General features: G+C 54.7%; 1 protein-coding gene across 3 annotated transcripts; it reads right to left on the bottom strand.

The window, feature by feature from the left end:
* Positions 1-2376: 2376 nt before the first annotated feature.
* LOC128843644 (sestrin-3-like) lies at positions 2377-19241 on the bottom strand. Of its 3 annotated transcripts, none has more exons than XM_054040634.1 (9): positions 19058-19241; positions 9245-9448; positions 8559-8741; positions 7772-8005; positions 7564-7675; positions 6730-6848; positions 5753-5943; positions 4795-4939; positions 2377-3898 (listed from the first exon to the last, which is right to left on the bottom strand). In XM_054040634.1, the coding sequence occupies exons 1-9, from the start codon at positions 19121-19123 to the stop codon at positions 3809-3811; spliced, it is 1344 nt and encodes a 447-aa protein (XP_053896609.1). In that variant the 5' UTR covers positions 19124-19241; the 3' UTR covers positions 2377-3808. The 3 variants fall into 3 exon arrangements, with proteins under 3 accessions (XP_053896609.1, XP_053896610.1, XP_053896611.1); XM_054040635.1 differs by lacking the exon at positions 19058-19241 and adding an exon at positions 18587-18606; XM_054040636.1 differs by lacking the exon at positions 19058-19241 and adding an exon at positions 11630-11844.
* Positions 19242-20066: the final 825 nt, after the last annotated feature.

The following is a 20066-nucleotide window of genomic DNA, read 5'->3' as shown; positions in this document are numbered from 1 at the left end:
TCTCTACTGGCGCTTTTCAGTGCTAAAACTTCTGTCGCTCAGAGGGTTTTTTTTTGCACCCCTGAATGACTAAAGTTTTAGCGCTGAAAGTGGCAGCGTAGGCACAGCTTTAGTAACCAGTTGAGTCCCACAGAAGTTTTGTTTGTTAATTGTAGGCCCAGAGCCAGAAGTAGAGATGTGTGTTTTCCCCCCCTCCACTAGTAATGAGAAAAACAATTCATCTCAAACTAAAATGGCAATTTTTCAGAAACTTGCAGCAACTAAAATGTAGAGGTGGGTCAACATGAAACATTTTGTTTCAACCTGAAACTTTTCATGTTGATGTCATGTATTATCAGCAAAGGACTAGATTCACAAAACCATGATAGGGGGAGAAGAGGATGTCTCTTACAACCATGGTTCTTCTATGCTCCTAGGCTACAGAAGGCCCAGGGTCAATTTTACCTTCTGGCTGATGTACACAAGGCATTTGAACTTGCGGCTCCTGCATTGTGGCAGTGGCTTAGCGCCACCCGCCCAGTATTTCTCAGTCTAGCCTGATGAAACAGTGTAATGCTACTTTGAACTTGAGTCTCCCAGATCCTAAACGAGTGCCCTACCCTCCAGACTATGTCACACAGTCCTCTGCCTAATGCCTGTTACGAATTGCCAGCATGAACCCCCACCTCTGAGTTAAAGGTGATAAGAGCTCCAGCATTGTTTCTCTGAAAAATGCCTGCATTGAAAAGTTTCAGGGTAAATTGAAGTAGATGTTATTGAAACACCAACATGAGAATGGCTATGCTGGTCCATCTAGGGTTCTGTCTGAAAGGAGCCACTACCAGGCCTTCAATAGGAGCGCACCAAAGCGGGCAATAGGAATGAGCCACCAGTTTTCTCCTCCCAGCTCCTGGCAGTCAGAGGTATGGTCACATCTGACTGTATTGGTCCATGGCCATTACTGGATTTATCTTCCAGGACTTTTTTTTTTTTTTTTTTTTTTAAAAGCCTTTTTTTTAGCCCAGTTAATACTTTTGGCCATCACAACATCCCCTGGCAGTGGGTTCCACAGGTTAACTGTGTGTGGTGTCTAAATGTACTGCCTCATGTTTGCATTATGGCTGCTGCCTATTAAATTGGGTGACCCCTGGTTTTTGTATGGTGGGAGAGGGTAAATAATTTTTTTTTTTTTTTAAACTTACATCTGTATTATATACACCCCTTAGTCTCTTTTCTAAGCTGAACCGACCTAGTCATTTTAGTATCTCCTCACATGGAAGCCTTTCCATACCCTTGATCATCTTTGCTGCCCTTCTCTGTACCTTTTCAGAGATGGGGCAACCAGAACTGGACAGATTATTCAAGGTGTGGGTGCACCATGGATTTCTGTCCCTTTCCTAATAGGCCCTAACACAGTTAGCCTTTTGGGCTGCTACTGTGCAGAGAGCTGAAGTTTCCAGAAACATTGTTTTTTTCCCCCACTTCAGTCAAAACTATTAGGCAAATTAGACATATTTGCAAATAGTTTAAGGTTGACCAAAACTGCCCCTTTTCAGCACATACACTGCCAAAAAAAAGCAACCCCCTTCTCTCACTTCTGTTCAGAAGTGTTAAAATCCAGTGGGATCTACTTTGTTTACATCTTACAGTTTGTTTGGCCCAAGGTGTGGATAATCAGCATAGGAAAGGAGCCCTGCATGGCTTTGGCCAGAAAGCCTCCCGCTGAAACGTTTGCCAGGCTCCTGCTGTTCCAGGGATCTAGAACAACGCACTTGCCCACCCACCTTCTTTGAAGGCAAGCTTCTCTGGCAGGAGCGAAGCCTTAAATTCACTCCTGTCCTACAACCTAGTGGTGGGAGGGAAGGTTAAGGCTACCCAACACCTCCCTCCCCCCCCCCCCCCCCCCCCACCTGTGGCTGTATTGCTCCTTTCTTGCAGTGGAGTCCTGTAGGTTCAGTTAACCCTTTTCCCGTCCGGTCACACTCCCTGGGCGCTGTTGAGCGGAGTACTGCAAGATGCCAGAGCTATTTTGGACAGCAAGAGAGAAAGTACTGCTGCTGGAGAGAGGAGATGGAGCTTGGCATAGCCGTCTCCTTCACGAGGAGGGACAGTTCATCGGCTCCTATTGCCATGGTGCCGAAGGGCACCAGAGGGGAGAGAGAACCCCCCATCCTGACCAGCACTGCTGCATCTCCAGGGGCTCAGGCAAAGCTAGGAGACTTCAGGAATGCAGGTGATGACCAGACCTACGGTAGAAAGCCACTGCACAAGCTACGGCAGTGCAGCTCGGCCCTGCCTGCCACCAGCTCTGCAGACCGAGCAGACGCACGACAGCACACTTGTACAAGGGTTAGCTCTCTGGCCGGGGCAAGTGAAGAGAGATGAGCCAGGTGCAGATTGTGTCAAACATAATTATATTTATAGCAAAAATAGGCTCTCTGTAGCTTAACCAGGCTGACCAAAGCAGCGTGCCTCACACTCTGCTCCCAGCCCCTTCCCCTCCAGACTCCAGTTCCTAGGAAGGTCCCAGCAGTGTCCTCATGCCCCAAAAAGCTCTTTGGAGAAGGAGCCTCTGTACACAGCCCTTACCTGAATCTCCCTCTGAAGCTGAGCCAGCCACTGAGCCATGGCTGGGGACCCAGCACGGCGAGATCTCCTCCAGCCAGAGCGGTAATGGCTAGGGCAGGTTGTTACTCCTCAGTCCCTCCCGGGGTCACGAAGAGCACTGCAGCACGTGGCTCCCGCCCATGGCAGAGAAGGAGGTGTAGGCCCTGTGCGTGGAGGCTGGTCGGTCAGGAGCTGCTCCAGTCCTAGGGCTGCCATCCCCATAACAGGAGGTGATTGAGGCCGTTTCAGTTGACCTGGCCTGTCAGAGCAAACAGGCCATAGCCCACCTGGCAATACTGAGCAGCAAGTGATCCAGCTCATGTTTGGGTACAATGACCCCCCTGTGCTTTCTGTAGAAAGGGGGGGCTCAATAGGAGACCCAGAGGGGGGGATGCAGGTCCCAGAGCCCAGCTCTACAGAAGGGAAACATTCCAAGCAGCCACCCCCAGGAGCGGGAGGACAAGAGCCTGTCCCTGGGACTGGGAGAATACAGCAGGTTGATCACTGCACCCCCTCAGGAGTGCCACAGCTTGACATGTACTCCGCATGGTGCTGCCAGGAGCGTGTGCAGGAGGCTGGTTTCCCTCCAGTACTGTGCTGGGGACGGGGGAGGATCTGCTCATCTCTGAGAACCAGGGTCATAACCAGTGCTCCTCTGACTAAAGGCGTTTCAGAACACACCCAAAGCCCCCCACCGATTGTGATGCTCCACAGCGAGCGTCATCACCCCACAGCCGCTGCGTCCGAACAGCCAGCCCTGCCCAGTGTGATGCTGCTGCAGTGCTGGAAAGGGAACAAGTTTGCAGCTCTGCCCCAGGGCTGGAACGCACACGGGAGCCGGCACTGGGCTGCGTCCATGGACAGGCTCCCTGGGCCGCCTGGGTGAAGGGCTTCCACTGTGGATGGTTAGAGCCCATCTCTTTGAAGAGAGACATGCCCTCTCCCTGCCCGTCCTTCCCTCCCTGCCCCGAGTCTTTGGGAGTCTGCCATGGACACATTTGCATCTCCAGCTTCACACCTACATCACAGCAGCATGGAGTTGCCTCACAGCTTGGTAATTGCACATAACAAGGTCACTCATCGTGCCCCATAGAAACAGAACAGTCAAGTACGTTAGAGAAACCCATCGCAGCCAGGTCCAGCCCGATGGTTCAAGTATGGAGTCCATGGAGAGGCAGGGATGCCTGCGCCGCCCCTGCCATAACCCAGCCATCCCTGCTCTCTAGGAGATCATGTACTGGGTAATTGCTTGCAGTGCATACAGGAGTTCAGCTTGCATTCTGGCTTCCAGGATGAGAAGGTTCACATGGACCTGAGGGAGCAAAAGAGGGACTTAGGCTTGGTGCAGTTTGCTTAGCGCAGTGATCTGCGGGCACCAGTCAGGGCAGGTCTAGAGGGGGCAGCCCCAGGGCACTGAGCCCTTCATGCCCAGTGTTTAAATGCTAATGGATTCCTTCTGGCCTGGGCAGAGAGTCAGCCAGCCTGTGTGGAGAGGATGGACTTGCAACGCGAGAGAACTGTTAATCCTGCAGGGTTATGAGCTGCCTGCACTGGAGAAGCTGTGAGAGGGAGGGACATTCAAGTAGATCCAGACCAAGCCCTGTATGGACTTCAAGGTCCTGTGGATTCAACTGTTCCTTATTTGACCACAAGTTCCCCGACTCCCCCAGCCTGATGTCAGCTCTGCAGGAGCAGCTACAAGGATGTGGCAGTCAGCGGGCCCGGTCTGCAGAGCCTCCCATAGAGACTCACTCCAGTGGGAGCGCAGCTACTCCTCACATGCGCCTTGCAAACAGGACTGGCGCGGAGGACAGTTCTGCCCTGCAGGGTAGACATGGACCATATGCAAAGGCATTGCTTCTCCTGGGTTACTGCAGCTGCTCAGCACAGGTCACAGTGCAGTGGAGCACAACTAGTGCCCCAAGACTGCTTGCAGCGCCATCAGTGACGAGGCCTCCAAGAGCCTCACTCCCTGATGCCCGGTTCCAGCCCCACAGGAGCACCCAAGTTCTGTGTTCTCTGGATTCTCCCTGACACCTCTTTGGTTTGAAGGAAGGACCTTGTGTGCCAGGCTCTGGTCCCTCCCACCTTTGGGCTCAACCCAACAGCTGCACAAGCTTCCCTTGAAGCACTGCGGGCTCTAAAAACTGGCCAAATAGACTACATGGAGATATTAGATGTGCCATGTTCTCCTCTGAGCCCCTGTACCTTTTCACTGTGCTTGAACTGCTTCCAGAACCGACTGAACATTTCTGGGTTAGTCTTCTCTGGGTAACAAGTCACAGTTTTAATGTAAACTTTGAGCATACGCTCCAGAAAGTGATTCACTTCTGCGTAATCGTAGTCGTCGTACCTGTGGGAAGAGTTCCAGGGCGCATGTGAGAACCAGCTTCCATGTGCCCACCTGCCACAACCTTCTCCAGGATCAGGATAGCAGCCAGAGGAGCTGGAGTGACCACTTGTATCAGGCCCCTGCTGCTCACCGACAGGGCCGGCTCCAGGCACCAGCTTGCCAAGCAGGTGCTTGGGGCGGCCACTCTGGAGAGGGGCGGCACGTCCAGCTATTCGGCGGCAATTCGGTGGACGGTCCCTCACTCCTGCTCAGAGCGAAGGACCTCCCGCCAAATTGCCGCCACAGATCATGATCGCGGCTTTTTTTTGGTTCAGGGGCAATGGAAGCTCACTAAAAGTGGGGGGGCCCCACTGGTGCCCAAAACATGGCCCCACCCCCATATCACCCCTTCTCCCCGCTCCCCACTTGCTCCTCTCCCCCTCCCTCCATCCCTCCCCTCTGCTGCTCACTCTTACGACCGGTAAGAAGTGGGAGGGCATAGGTAGCAGCAGAATTGTTTTGCTAACGTAAGCCATACCTGAGCCACTCCCACAAAACATCCTGAGAAGGGGCTGGGGGAGCACCATGGGCACCCGTGTCATCCCAAAGCTCAGCTATGTTCGAAGGCTCATGTCAACCGATCCCTGTTTAATTCCTCACTGATTCTCTTAACCAGTCTGGAAGATGCCCCACAAGGTTGGGGGACAGAGGTAGCTGTAACGTCCCCATTTCTCAGGCCAAGCTCCTCTCCCGGATGAATCCCACATATGCTAAGAGTTAGATTTTCTCCAGTGACAACCCCACATAGGCCTTGCACTGAGACCCCTTGGATACCTGATTCCGAACATGCAATGGATATAGTTCCAGATGCCCCGTTTGAAGACAGACGATTCACAGCCTTGCCGCTTGGCCATGGCATTGCTCTGGAGACCGTCAACTGTACGGAACTTCTCATCCAGGAGATGGCCAACGTCCGAGTAGAGTCTGTTTACCAGCGAGAATCCATGGTCTTCCCAGGAGTAATCCTGTCAAACAGAGCAAGATGCCTTCAGTGCCCAAGGGGAACTCAGCAGCCCCATGAAATGAGCCAGTGGAAAAGCCACTGAGCCAGAAAGCGGCATTGTGTCCAGGATGTGTTATGTCTTAGACTGGACAAGCTCTTGCTGGAATCAGAACAGCAAGAGGCTTCCCTGCTCTGCCAGCAGCCAAACCCTGCCCCCAGTTACACCTGCCTCTAGTGGGGCTGTCCAGGTGCAAGAGAACATCTGATCCTGCTATTGGCACTTTGGCAGCAAAGCTGTTGCTGAACAGAATCTGGCTCCCGCCCCCAGAGCTGTGCTGGGTCTGCAACAGCAGAATACTTATTTGTCCCCAAGGTCAGTAGCTCTGACTCCTCTCCCTCCACAACCTGCTTCTTGTCAGATGGGGCATCTTGACCGTCACTTTTCAGAGTAGCAGAGGGGTGGCCGTGTTAGTCTGGATCTGTAAAAAGCAACAGAGAGTCCTGTGGCACCTTTAAGACTAACAGAAGTATTGGGAGCCTAAGCTTTCGTGGGTGAATGCCCACTACATCTGTTAGTCTTAAAGGAGCCACAGGACTGTTACTTTTCAGAGTGACGCCGCACCACGACAGTGGTGGATGTAGCCCTCTCACTCACGGCCTCCTGTGAATGCTGTTTTAGTATAAGGCATGTGAGCCTAGAGCAGCCGCGTGACACTCTCTCTCACCCTACTTTTGACATGGAACAAAGATCCTGGGCCCAGACTCTGCTCCTGCCTTCCAGGGTCACCCCATAAAACAAAACACTCACCTGGACTCTAAATATCTGGGTCTGATCTTCATCTCGCCTGGCAAAGTCCTGGTATCCAAAGTCAGGGTCTTGGACATAGCAGGAGAGATCTGTGGCTCTGACGATTTCCCCATCAAAATCTGAGGAAAAAAAAGACCCCACCGCCACCCACAGAGGAGATTAGAACAGATCTGCCACAAGTTTATGCTGCTTCTCTGCAGCATCCAGCAGCAAGGGGCATGGTCTCCCTCCAGAGAGATCTCCTGGGGCATGGAATCCCAACTTCCCACAGCATTACTGCCTCTCGGAGCTTGCAGGGCCAGCAAAGTCAATCCCAGCCAAGCGCTCTGGTACATGTTTCATGAGTGTTACATCCCATCTAAGCCATTCTCCCAGGGCAAAACTGATCCTTACAACACTCCCTGGGGCTTTCTTCACTTCTGAAATAGACAAATCAATGGCACTTCCCTTCCCTCCCTTGGGGAAAGAGGTCTCTTCAGCATCATTATTTCTCAGGTTCCCTAAAGCCACATTTGTCATTTCTTCTGCTTTTCCTCCTCTCTACAGTCCTGGAAAACATCATCAGTCTCCTCCAATGATCTGGAAGGGTGTGGATTAACCAGTGTTAAGGACACTAACCCCCAATTCCATACTCCTGTGGCCCCCACTAGAAACTCTGCAGTGCAAGGAGCTTGGAGGCAATTCTTTGTGGCACATCCTTCTAGTCCTACAAAGAGAGGAGAGTCCTGGGTGGCACCTGCAGCCTCTACAGGGACAGGCCTAAATTGGTGGCTTGCCCTTCTCCTAGCAGAGACCTCTGGGATGCCAGATCTCCAGCCTGCCCCTTTGGATTACCTTCCTCTCTGTCTTGTGGTGGTGGCCTCGTTTCCTCTCGGCCCTCAGTCTCCAGGTGGATCCTCTGGATACGTTCCCGGAGCGATTCCAGCTCCACACAGGAATCCAGAGACTGTGTGGGAAGACAATACACAACTGTTAATCAGCCAGCAGTCCTCGTTCCGCTGGCCCCCTGGCCACTGGGAGAGTTAAATCCTTGGTGGCTCACCCGTTTGCGGTTGATGCGCAGCAATTCCAGATTACAGCTGTTCCCACTGGCGGACTCACAGAAACACTGGTTTCCTGGCAACGTTGACTTCAGTATGCTCCTGCCATCCAGCCACTCCTGCTCACAGCCACAACCAAAGACAAAGCTGGCGAGAGCATGGTAATGCGCCACGAGGACAACAGCGTGGACCAGCTCTGCCAGAGACCAGCTCTGCTCACTGATCTTCAGCAGCTTCTGTGGGGTAGGTCAGACAGAGACGGATATCACAGCAAGAAAACAGACTGGTTACTAGTATCAGGGGGTAGCCATGTTAGTCCATATCCACAAAAACAATAAGGACTCAGGTGGCACCTTAAAGCCTAACAGATTTATTTGGGCATAAGCTTTCGTGGGTAAAAAAAACCTCACTTCAGATGCATCGAGTGAAAGTTACAGATGCAGGCCTCTCCTGGAATTGACACCTCCTCATCTATTATTGGGAGTGGACTACATCCACCCTGATGAATGGGCCCTATCAACACTGGTTCTCCACTTGTGAAGTACTCCCTTCTCTTCATGTGTCATTATATAATGCCTGCATCTGTAGATGGGGTTACTGTCTGCCCCATCCATCAAGTGACTCACCCAAGGTCTCCTCCCTCTTCATGCCAGGCCCCCTTTTGAAGGAATCTGCAAGGGGGCCGTGCATGATGGAAGGAGTGGGCAGCTCTCAGCCCTATGTTCCCTTCTCATTCCACCCATCAGCCCACACCCAGACTCTTCATATCCACGTCCCACGTGCAGTTACCTCAATGTGTTCCTTGCTGATGAGCCAAGGCCGATGAGCCAGGATCTTGTTGATCTCATTAAGATTGCGGAGTTTGGGGGGGATGAAGTCCAGGCCCCGCAGCCACTGGGGATCTCCCCCCACTCGCAGGAACTGCAGCATGTGCAGATTCACCAGATACCAGCACTGGTGCCGAGCAGCTGCCTGCAAGATCAACTCAGACCCTGAGTGCATGAAGCCCAGCCCTAGCAGCTTCTCCAGAGGACAATGCAGTATCCACAGGGCCAGGGACACCACCCAGGTAACCAGCACGGGCAACTGTCTGAAGACTCCAGCTGAGCATGAAGTCCAAGGCCACCCACCCAAAGAGAACCTTTGGAGCCTGGCTAGGGCCAAGCCACAGAGGATATCCAAGCTCCTGCAGAGGGATGCAAGACACAGAACCTAACTGGGGCCTTCTGCAGGGAGAGGTGACCCCAGACTATCAGCACAGAATGATGGTGACCGAGAGCAGAGCTCACCCTTGCCTCCCCCCATCACTGAGCCTTCTATGGAGACGTGGGAGCCACTAGACGCTGGGCACCAGCCAAGCTAAGGACCGAGTGCTCCGGCAGGCTACCGTTCAGCCCTGGCAGGCTGTTGCAATAGGGCCAGGAAGGAGGCCTTTACTTCAGCTGCTTTCCAAGAGGTGAGGGTTTGGTACGTACCATGATAGCGATGTAGTGTCTGCAGGCAAATGGCAGTGGGCCGTCCATGTGAAGCAGGTAGTGCTGCATCTTGAGGAAGCTGTCCAGGTACTGCGGGTGGTAGCCCATCTGTTGGGTCACTGCCTCCAGGCGCCCCCGGCTGGCCAGCGCTTTCACAAACAGGAACTGTGGTCGCTCTTGGTCGCTACTGGTCATCTTCACTACCTGAGGGAGAGAGAGCCGCAGTGTTAGAGCGGGCGCACTCCAGCAGGAGCTGCCTTTCACCGGGGGCTTGGAGTCTGCTGGAGAGCTGAGAGAGGCTGCAATGGTGCTAGTCCCAGCATTGCAGGAGTTGGCCCTCGTAAGCACGCCCAGGGCTAACAGAGCTCAGCAGAAAATGTCACAAGGGGGGAGCTGAGGTTCCCTTGTTTCAGCGCAGATTCTTCCTCTACGGCCCTCGACCCAAGCCCACTAAAGGGAAGGCCAGAAGTTTGGCCAACAGCCATTTCTCTGGTCGGAGACTGCCACGCCGGGTTTGGGGATCCAAGCAAGGCTGAAAGAGGAGGCCGATACTGGCTGCAAAGGGGGGAGCTTGTTTGTAAGAGGCAGGCAGGCCTTAGCCCTCTTGTTAAACTGGAAGCTGCCTGAGTCATATCCAGTTAGTGTGTGGCGCAATCTCCCCACTGGAACAGCTGGAAGCACCACTGCTTGGGGCTCGAATAGTGGATGAAGCGCTGGAGAACAGGCGTAATCTTGCATCTGCCCCATGGGGCTGGAACAAGAGGGATTCAATAGGACTTTTCCATTTCAGTGCGCAAGGCCTTCATCCCTACTCAGAAAGCGCTCTCAAAATCTTGGAAGCAGCACTCCTGTGCCAGTCTGGCTTTCTAGGGATGGCTAGTGCCGCTAGGCCTCCAGCCTGTGTCAGGAGAACGGGAGCACCTGTGCAGCCAACAGTCCCATTCAAGAGCAGTGAGTCAGCTCCTTTTGAGAAGAATGCTGGAGGCAGGGAATAGCCAGTAGCCCAGAACTGGTGGGAGGGCCCACACCTCCTCAGAGCAGCGGTGTCCTAGGATTTCCCTTCCCTGCAGGGGAACGTGGCCACAGGCAGTTTGCACAGAAGCCAGTGCCCAGCTGTATCATTCCAATTGTACGGGAGAAGGTCAGGGACTACAGGGCAATGCACATGAACCCCATTATCCTCTTACAGCAAGTGCTTCTGACTAAAGGTTTCAGAGTAGCAGCCGTGTTAGTCTGTATCCGCAAAAAGAAGAACAGGAGTACTTGTGGCACCTTAGAGACTAACAAATGTATTAGAGCATAAGCTTTCGTGGACTACAGCCCACTTCTTCGGATGCATATAGAATGGAACATATATTGAGGAGATAGATTCATGTGTGTATATATATCTCCCCTTGTAAGTATGCTCACACTTCTTATCAAACTGTCTGTACTGGGCTATCTTGATTATCACTTCAAAAGTTTTTTTTTTTTTTCCCCCTCTTAATTAATTGGCCTCTCAGAGTTGGTAAGACAACTCCCACCTGTTTATGCTCTCTGTATGTGTGTATATATATCTCCTCAATATATGTTCCATTCTATATACATCCGAAGAAGTGGGCTGTAGTCCACGAAAGATTATGCTCTAATAAATTTGTTAGTCTCTAAGGTGCCACAAGTACTCCTGTTCTTCTTTCTGACTAAAGGTTTCTTTCTTATGTACCTGTTACCATAGCATCTGGGCACCGTGGTCACTCACCCCCAACAAGCGAGAGGCACAACTACTTTTACTGTGGGTGTCTGAAGACAGGCATAACCTCTCGCCTTATTTAGTTAGCAATGAAGCACTCCTCCCCCAGTCACCCCCTTCTGCAAGCCCCCTTGGCTACATGCAGCAACAGGACCCATTAGGGAGTTTAAAGAGGAAGCCAATCCTCAACCAGAACCTGCCTGAGAGCTGGCTCTCTTGGCAAGACCATGCAGTGAAGAGGTCAACACTGAGATGTTTCCCCCCCAGCCCTCTCCTGCAAAACTGTGAGCTCACACTCACTCAGCCCATAGTGCTAGTCAGCTCTGGGCAGCCCCTTCCCCACCAAGGCCGCTACAGACCGTGGAGTTATTCTCTCCAGCCAGGAGCTGAAGCCTCAGGAAGGCCAACACACACTCCTGGTCCTTACAAGGACGGTGCGTGACCAGAACAGCAGAAAGCAACAGAGGACGTACATGCTAGACAAAGAAAGCAGGCACTTGCCCCCTCCCCCAACTCCCAGCTCCCTCTGGTCTTCACAAGTCGTTTGGCACGAAGACCATCTGAGGACTGGTTTGTTCCCTTCTGCTTACAGAGCCAGTCCCAGGCCAGCCACGGGAGGAGCAGCAATGCCGAGGGGCCCAAGCAGTGGTTCTAACCTGTTGGTCAGAGGCACGTTTTCAGCTTGTGCTGAGCGTCAGGGCTCCTGGAGGTGGGAGGATTGGGTCCTACACAGGAATCCAGGCAGCACACTCTCAGCTGCAGCAAACCAAGAGTACAAGCTTGTTACCTATCCTAGGTAGATACCAGCCTGGAGAAGACAGGCCTATCCGTGTCGTCCAGTACAGGGGCACTGCAGAAAAGTTAGTTCTCTCCCCCTCCTGGTGCTACATTAGCCTCTTCCCTAAGCAGTTTATTCTACTCTCTCGCTGCCCCCACCACGTCAGCTAGAACCTCACGGGACAGCAGCTGCTCCCCGATCGCAAACTGGCACTGCTGGGCAGGTACAGACAGCAAGCGCTTTTCTGCCAACAGTCAGCGGTATTCTCAGCTGTAGGCCCCACAGAAAGGGGATCAATACGTCAGCACCATTTGGGGTTGGTAGGCCAGAGCTCTTAGAGTGATACTGCAGTGAGTGCCTGAAGTTAGCCAAGGGAACCCAGCATGCCACTGAATACTGACCATTTTCTAGCTAGCCTGTGTGTCTTTAGCCCTGGGGCTAAGGAGATTAAAGACCTTAAAAATTCTGTCATTCCAGCTTCCACCTTGCTTCCCCTTCCCGCCCTGAACTCCCACCCAGGTTTAGCAGCCACCGTTTCAGCCACCAGTAGATCTACAAACTCGGATGGAAAAGCCAGACTGCATCAACAACCAGTCACCTAACTGAACTCTCTTTCCATTAGCTCATTTATCTGTACTTTAACATTGCAAGACTCAATAGCGACAAAAGCTTAAGTGAAAATTCATTTGCGCCTTTGCTGTAGCTCCTTCTCCCAGTGAAGCCCATAATCCTGCCACAGTCCTGCCCTTTTGGGGAGACAAGACGACAAGCTCAATCTCTTTGAGGGCAGGGGGAGCACTACTCACTTGCAAATACCTTTGCAACAACGTCTGAGCCCAGTTTTGCGCCATTGCCCGCAGCAGGGTTGCGGGGGGACAAATGCCCTCAGTGGATATAAATAAGAGGTGCCTGGCTCATCTTGTCAGTGTGCAGCAGGGGAGAACAAGCCAGAAATCTGTGCTGAGTCTTCTGGGTGCGCGCACTCCCCAGACAAGGGGAATTCTGTCTCCTTAGGGGAGGAAGGCCAGCTTTGCCAGGCAGTTATGTGATCAAATAATATATGTTGACTCTTTCAGAGTCCTGTGAAACTCTGCAGCTACCTGAGACAAGCTCTGGCTGTACCCCCCGGGAAGAGATCCAAACGGGACCAGGAATTTCCTGTCCCACACGAAGGCCTAGGAAAGTATCGGGCTGTTGCCCCAGCTATCGCTGTGAGTTATCCTATTGTTCCAGCTGCTGCTGCAAGCTGCCAGACCTCGCCACTCCTCAGCAGCTCCCCAGAGCAGCTAGCCCAGGGGGGATGAGGCCCATCAGCCTAGATATGGGAGAATAAGCCAGCAGTAAGGGGGCTCTTTGCCCAGCATTTACTTCTTTCTAGCCGCTGGGGAACTATCCACAATGACTCCCAAGAGCTCTTTGAGTGTTTCTCTCCTGCTCCATAACCCTGCCTCAGTGAGTTTGGGGTCCCTTGTAGCAGGGATTCCCACAAGCCACTGCAGTGGTAGCCAGGCTCAGGGCAGAGGAAAGAGGTGCATCACATTTTAATCACTGTTCTTGTAAAAATCCACAGTGCCCCTTCAGGGGGCTGAGGGCCATTGACCCAAACTGTAAACCAGGGGTAGGCAACCTATGGCACGCATGTGAGATGATTTTCAGTGGCACTCACACTGCCTGGGTCCTGGCCACCGGTCCGGGCGGCTCTGCATTTTAATTTAATTTTAAATGAAGCTTCTTAAACATTTTAAAAACCTTATTTACTTTACATACAACAATAGTTTAGTTCTATATTATAGACTTATAGAAAGAAACCTAAGAACGTTAAAATGTATGACTGGCACGCGAAACCTTAAATTCGAGTGAATAAGTGAAGACTTGGCACATCACTGCTGTAAACCCTGCATATGACGGAAACCACTTCACACCAGGGGGTGCAGCAGCCCCCCCAGCATCCCTGTGCCCCTTAGATCTGGCCTCTGGTGGAGAACAATGGCAGCACCACAGGCCCAGCACATTATTTCACTCGGGGGGCACTACAGTGCATGTCCAGCTTTGGAGCCCGCTTTTGCCTGTGCATTGGAAGAAATCTAGTCACTGCTGGAGCTTCACTTCAGTTTGCCCTAGAGCCGCAAACCAGACTTCGCTTTGAACAGTGGGACTTTTGAGAGGCTATTCGAAGACAGTAATGATCAGAAAAGTGAGTAAGCAGAAATACCCCCAGCTTGCTCAACATGCCTTCTCCCGGCACATCTCCAGGTCCTCCCACACTCCAAAAAAACAACCTGTCAGCAAACATGTTTTTGCTCCTTTTAGAAATGCAGAAGTCAGTGGGGCCGCAGGCAGGAAAGGCAGATTCTATTCGGTGTTATCCATCAGTGCCCTTGGCTCAGTTCCAATACCAGTTAGTTGTGATCCTGCAAGAGGCAGGAGATGCTGCCTGGATTGTCTGTGAAGCTGGCCTGGGTGGTGTTTTAGGAAGTAGTCCTGGGGCTTGTAAATGAAGCCAGTCTGACAGTCAGAAAGTGGTTGCCATTAAAATCTTTTACTAGTCTGCCTTTGCATTCCCTTCCTTTCTGGGCAGAGGATTTTGCATACAGTGGCAACCCGTCTAAGTACAAACACAGCCCCAACCACAGGATGCAGCAGTCTCTCTCATTGGGCCGTTTTGGGGCTTTACAGACTAAAACACTCTCAAGGACGTGGGTAATTATAGCACGGGGCAGATGTGACGGAGGGGCAATTAATTATCCCTTCTCTACTCCCTCTGCTTCTACTGGGTGCAGAAGGAAACTGCTTCCAACCGGAGATCCTAATACCCAGACCCGCACACAGAGGCAAGTTAGACACCTTGCCGTGCATCCTTCCCAGGATACTCCAGTGTCCCAACCCTCTCCAATGGGGCCTTCCTCATCCCCTCTTCCCAGATACCTCATCCATTCTCCGGCTTCAGTTTCGCTCTCTAATCCGGTCCGGCCCCTCTATGCAAGTCTGGACTTGAGATGGTCTTTGCGAATGGCCTTCTCCCAACACCAGCTCATACTCAGCATAGAAACAAGAGCTCCTCATCTCCCTCCGCCCCCGCTCCCAACAGCACTGTCAGCATGTCCCAGACACTCACCCATGCTTTCAGTTGATTCTCCCCATCAGCTCCAAAATCCATCTCTTTCCTCTCTACCCTCGCTCCCAAACCCTGTCCCATCCAGCTACTTTAGCTTTCCCTGAGTCTCACACCGGCATTCCAGCTGGACTTCTCTCCCCGACCCCCATCTTGGATTCTCTTCACCATCTGTGTCACATTTCAACTCCGCATTCCCACCTTCAGGGACCTGCACAACTCCACCCCGCCTTCATCTTTGGCCTGGCTGCCACCTTCCCGATTCAGGCACTAAGGTCAAACTCTACCTTTTCTCATGCTGCGCCCTACATGGGAAACATCCTCCCAATCCCATGGCCACCCTCCTCAGAGCTCATTTATTAACCAACCTTACCCTTTACATTCTTGTCAAATCCAAAACCCAAGGTGGAGCCACCAAGATGTGCAAATAATGGTGGCTGTGTGGACTCTCTGGGTTGGTTACCTCCAGCTGCACTCTGGAGAAATTTACTGTTAGCTCCTCAGGCTAGGTTGCATGCAAGCACACCTGAGACATAGGATAAATAAAAGGTAGGAACCCCACAACCCTGCCCAAGGGCACCTCCCTGACATTCCCAGAGAAATCTTTTGCTAAAGCCAGACCAGAGGACGTTCCAAAATTGTACTCTCCTTTGACAGGCTGACAAGTGCCTGATCCAAGAGCCTGGGGTTCTCACTTAGTTCAAAGGCTGAATGCTAATTGACATTCTCCTCCCTGCTAGAGCACATCACTCTGAATACCAGATGCTTTCCAGTTTTATAGACTGTAAGCTCCTCAGGACAGGGGCTGAGTTTTGTCCAGTCCCCAGATGCCACTTCATTTGAATTCACCACATCTCTGCCTTCTGTTCCTGGGGCCAGAGTCCTGCCAAGGCAGGTGCTGACCAACATGGAAATGTACAAAGCAGCCAAAGCCTTCCTGTTCCACACTAGGGGAAGTCGGCCAATCAACAGCTGAGCCAAGCGGCACGGACCAATCCTCTGTGAACAGGATGCATGCAAGGAAGAGTCAAGCCAGCTGCCTGCCCAGCTCACAGCTCCAAAACTGAGAGGGAGAAAAGAGACTTTTCAGAGCATCTACCACACAGACTAGAAGAGGGGCTGATGAGCCAAGGCATTCCCATAGGATAGCCACAATGCCCAGTGCACACAGCCTTGAATTCCTCAGTCATCAATACAGGGGAGCATTTAAACAGTGACCTAGAGGCTTTTCAATCTTCCAGGAGTCAGTGTCCCTTGGCAGTGCCGTGCCACCCTGAAGGTGCCAGGAGGATGGCAGTTCAGGGATGCAGCAGGTTTGATGACAGCAGCAGCAGCTTGAAGCGTCTCCCCCAGCCCTGGGGAGGATGTGCAGGTGTTCTGGTGTAAGGCGTACATGCCAAGGCTCTCCTGATTCAGTTCACTATTTAAAATCTTAAATGGCTTTTCCTGCAGTTCTTTGAGAAGCTCCTGTTCCCCTTTACTGCCCAGCAGCTCTCTGTACCAGAGACAGCGAGGAGCAACAGTGCAAAATTACTCAGCTCCACACCGCTAGGTGGGCCTTTCCCTCTCCTCCCCCCAACTTCCCCTTTCTTAAGAGTGTTTGTTAGCTCTGGCACAAAAGAGTCGGCTTTGGTGCATTTTTAGCCTGGTGACAATGCTATGGCCCCACTTCCCAGGCTCAGAGGCCATAATCCCAAGCACTGCACTTGCAGCTTGGCCCCTGCATTGCTGCCTTTAGTCCCTTCCCACTAGCTCCAGGGCTGAGCTCCCAAAGCCAGATCTGAGTTTGGCTCAGCCGAAAGCAGAGTGATGTCATTCGTCAGCAGGAGAAGCAGCATGCAGAGCAGCACATGCTGCAGCAAACCGCTCTCGCTCCCTTTCTAGGGGTCTGTGCTTTCTGCTCGGCTCCTGACCCCCCTGGACTCCGAGAAGTGCCCAGCCCGCCCCTGGAGGTTTGGAAGTCACCCGGAGCTATTCAGACACTCCCCACAAGTTCCCATTTGAAGAAGCCTGTGGAGCCAGGTAACTGTACATTAATGAAACCTAAATCAACTCATGTCCAAGAGCAGGCATAGGAAGCCAAGGCAAAAGGGATTTGTTCTCTTCTCCCCACATCAGGCACACTGCCAGGATTAGGGAGCACCCTGGCTGCTGAAAAGCCTGTAAGCTCTGTTCAGGTACTGCGGGCCTCTTGGGAGTGCACGACACTTCACACCCACTTCACCAGGGGACCCAACACAGGGGTGATGAGGGGTAAATAACTGTCTGCAGAGAGCACTCACTGAACCGCCCAACAATGCATGTCGGGGCAGAGCGTGTTCTGCACCTGTCCTGTTGGTACTAAGGCGAGGTCCTCCTCCTCCCATGGCTCCAGTGAGAGAGAATTCCACAGCCCAGGACTCCAGAAACCCCACGTCATACAGGTGGCTCTGGAGACGCTTTCATCTCCCCGCTTCTCTCCCTGGCTCTTTGGTATCCCAAATTCCCAGATCCATTAACCATGCGTAGCAATTTCAGTCTACCAGGAGTGGCTGCAGGCTCTCTGGTAGAGCCTTTCCAGTGTCAGGGAGTAACTCTAGAAGCGACCCCACTAGATGCCCAAGGTACTGGGGAGAAGGCTGATTCACTGACCAGTAAGCAGGCAGGCAGAAGACAGGACCCAGACTCGCTGTTCTGAAGCAGCAGAGTCCAGCTCTAGGCTAGTGCACTGCAGGGCCCACTTGGTACCAATAGAAACGTTCCGCAGGACACAGCCCCGGGACACAGCACACACGTGGGCTGCTGTCAGCACTAGGCAACAGGGCAGGCTCCGTGGCTAAGGGCAAGTCCAGCGTGGCGCACTGGAGATCTGCGAGGGGGCCGGGCGCACTTTAATCTGAAGGCTGGAGGCAACTCCGGGGAGCCAGGCAGTGGGAGAGCTCCAGCAAGGCCGCCCTGCGCTAGGGCCAGTCCCCGGGACTCCCCCGGAGCAGCGGAGGGAAGCGAGCAGGTCCCCGGCCCCGGCCCCTGCCAGAGCCCCCTGCCCGGCCCAGAGCCCGGCCGAGCGCCCGGCCGCTCCATTGTCTCGCTCCAGCCGCAGAGCCGGCGCAGCGCCCCCGGCGGGCAGCGGGGACAGTGCGGCAGGAAAGGAGAAAAACAACTTTGATTGGCAGTGATGGGGAGGACTCGCATCAGCATCCCAGGACAAAGAACCTGCCCCGGGCTCGGGAGATGCTCCTGCCCGGGCACCTGCAGCGGGGCGGCTCGTGCGCCCGGCGCGGGACGCTGCGGGGCGAAGCCGTGCGGCGAGGAGAGGACACGGTCCCCGGTGGCCAGCGCCCCCAGGGGCCAGGCGCCCCGGCAGCGAGGCAAAGTGCCCGCGGCAGCTTCCAGGCTCCGTCCCCAACTTTCCCGGGGCCAGCGGCTGGGCGCAGACTCCCGCACCGCCGGGACAGGGGCCGATTAGCGGGAGACGCGGGCGGGGGCCACCGCAGGCCGAAAGGTCTCCACAGCTCTGCGCGCAGCGGGATGGGGGGCCCCGAACTGGGACGGGAGGTCACCCGCGCCCTCACCTGGCCCTACAGCCGCTGGCACTGGTTTCGGGGGGGGGGCGGCACTGGCGCTCACCTGGCCCTGCAGCCACTGGCACTGGTTTCCGCGGGGGGGGGCACTGGGGGCACTGGCGCTCACCTGGCCCTGCAGCCAGTGGCACTGGTTTCGGGGGGGGGGCGCACTGGCGCTCACCTGGCCCTGCAGCCGCTGGCACTGGTTTCGGGGGGGGCGCACTGGCGCTCACCTGGCCCTGCAGCCGCTGGCACTGGTTTCAGGGGGGGGGCGCACTGGGGGCACTGGCGCTCACCTGGCCCTGCAGCCAGTGGCACTGGTTTCGGGGGGGGCCGCACTGGGGGCACTGGCGCTCACCTGGCCCTGCAGCCAGTGGCACTGGTTTCCGCGGGGGGGGGGCACTGGCGCTCACCTGGCCCTGCAGCCACTGGCACTGGTTTCCGCGGGGGGGGGCACTGGCGCTCACCTGGCCCTGCAGCCGCTGACACTGGTTTCGGGGGGGGGGGCCGCACTGGCGCTCACCTGGCCCTGCAGCCACTGGCACTGGTTTCCGCGGGGGGGGGGCACTGGGGGCACTGGCGCTCACCTGGCCCTGCAGCCGCTAGCACTGGTTTCCGCGGGGGGGGGCGCACTGGGGGCACTGGCGCTCACCTGGCCCTGCAGCCGCTGGCACTGGTTTCCGCGGGGGCGCTCCGTGCTCGGGGGACACAGGATCATGGTTAGCTGCCTGACGGTACCGGCCCGCTCCAGCCGCCTGCCCGGGGAAACTGCAAGCCGGGGCAGAGCGAGGAGCTGGAGCCCGAAGGGGGCGTGCCCGGTTTACAACAGCGACCAATCGCTGTGGGGATAGGCGAGGACTCTGTAACCCTTCAGCCAATCCGAGCCAAGGGGCTGGAGTACGGCCGGGAGGGGGCGGTGGCTTGCCGGACCACGTGGACGAGGGTGGAAAGTTACCTGCCTGTCAAGGGATGTAGTCCCGCCTACTCCCGGGAAAGGGGCGGGGCCTCGCGCTTTGGGCAGGCAGCGGAGCCTTTTCTCCTGGTCCCGCCCCGGGGCGGAAGCGGCGGCCTGAGCCCGCAGGCGGTGCCTTGGCGGCTGCTGCTCGCGGTGGCTGGGCTCGGGCCAGTCTCCTGCCAGGAGCCGGCCCTGGAGCTGGTGGGGGGAGAAGCTGGAGCAGCTGCGAGCCCCCTGCTCCCACCCCCTCCAGCAGCCTGGGGTGCGGGCTGCAGCCCGGTGCCCCTGGGGCTGATGGTCGCAGGGCCGGCTCCAGGCACCAGCTAAAGAAGCAGGGGCTTGGGGCGGCCAGTACCAAGGGGCAGCACTCTGGCCGCTATTGGGGCGGCACGTCCGGGTCTTCAGCGGCAATTCGACGGCGGGTCCCTCAGTCCCTCTCAGAGCGAAGGACCTGCCGCCGAATTGCTGCTGGAAAGTGGAGCGGCGCGATCGCGCTGCCACGGCACATTTATTTATTTATTTATTTCCCGCTTGGGGCGGCAGAAAACCTGGAGCCGGCCCTGGACGGACGGCCAGCGCTTGTTCCCCTACAGCAGCCAGACAAGGCAGGAGCTGTGCATCATCAGGCCACTTGCCAGCCCAGCAACTTCCAGACTGGCTTTGGTGGTGCCCCAGGGAAGGGCTGGGTGCTGCTCCCAGCTCCTGG

The sequence above is a fragment of the Malaclemys terrapin genome, chromosome 9, assembly GCF_027887155.1.
Source record: "Malaclemys terrapin pileata isolate rMalTer1 chromosome 9, rMalTer1.hap1, whole genome shotgun sequence".
Lineage (NCBI taxonomy): Eukaryota > Metazoa > Chordata > Testudines > Emydidae > Malaclemys > Malaclemys terrapin.
The sequence above is the reverse complement of the archived record's forward strand: the minus strand, read 5'-3'. Positions and strand labels throughout refer to the sequence as shown.

Bases quoted from the DNA above. Each gene is read 5' to 3' on its own strand.
- LOC128843644 (XM_054040634.1), bottom strand. From the start codon at position 19,123: ATGATCCTGTGTCCCCCGAGCACGGAGCGCCCCCGCGGAAACCAGTGC. The intron at 4,940-5,752 runs GTATCCAAGGGG...CTCTTCCCACAG, and splicing joins CATTGCATGTTCGGAATCAG to GTACGACGACTACGATTACG. The intron at 3,899-4,794 runs GTACAGGGGCTC...TTGCTCCCTCAG, and splicing joins AGTTCAAGCACAGTGAAAAG to GTCCATGTGAACCTTCTCAT.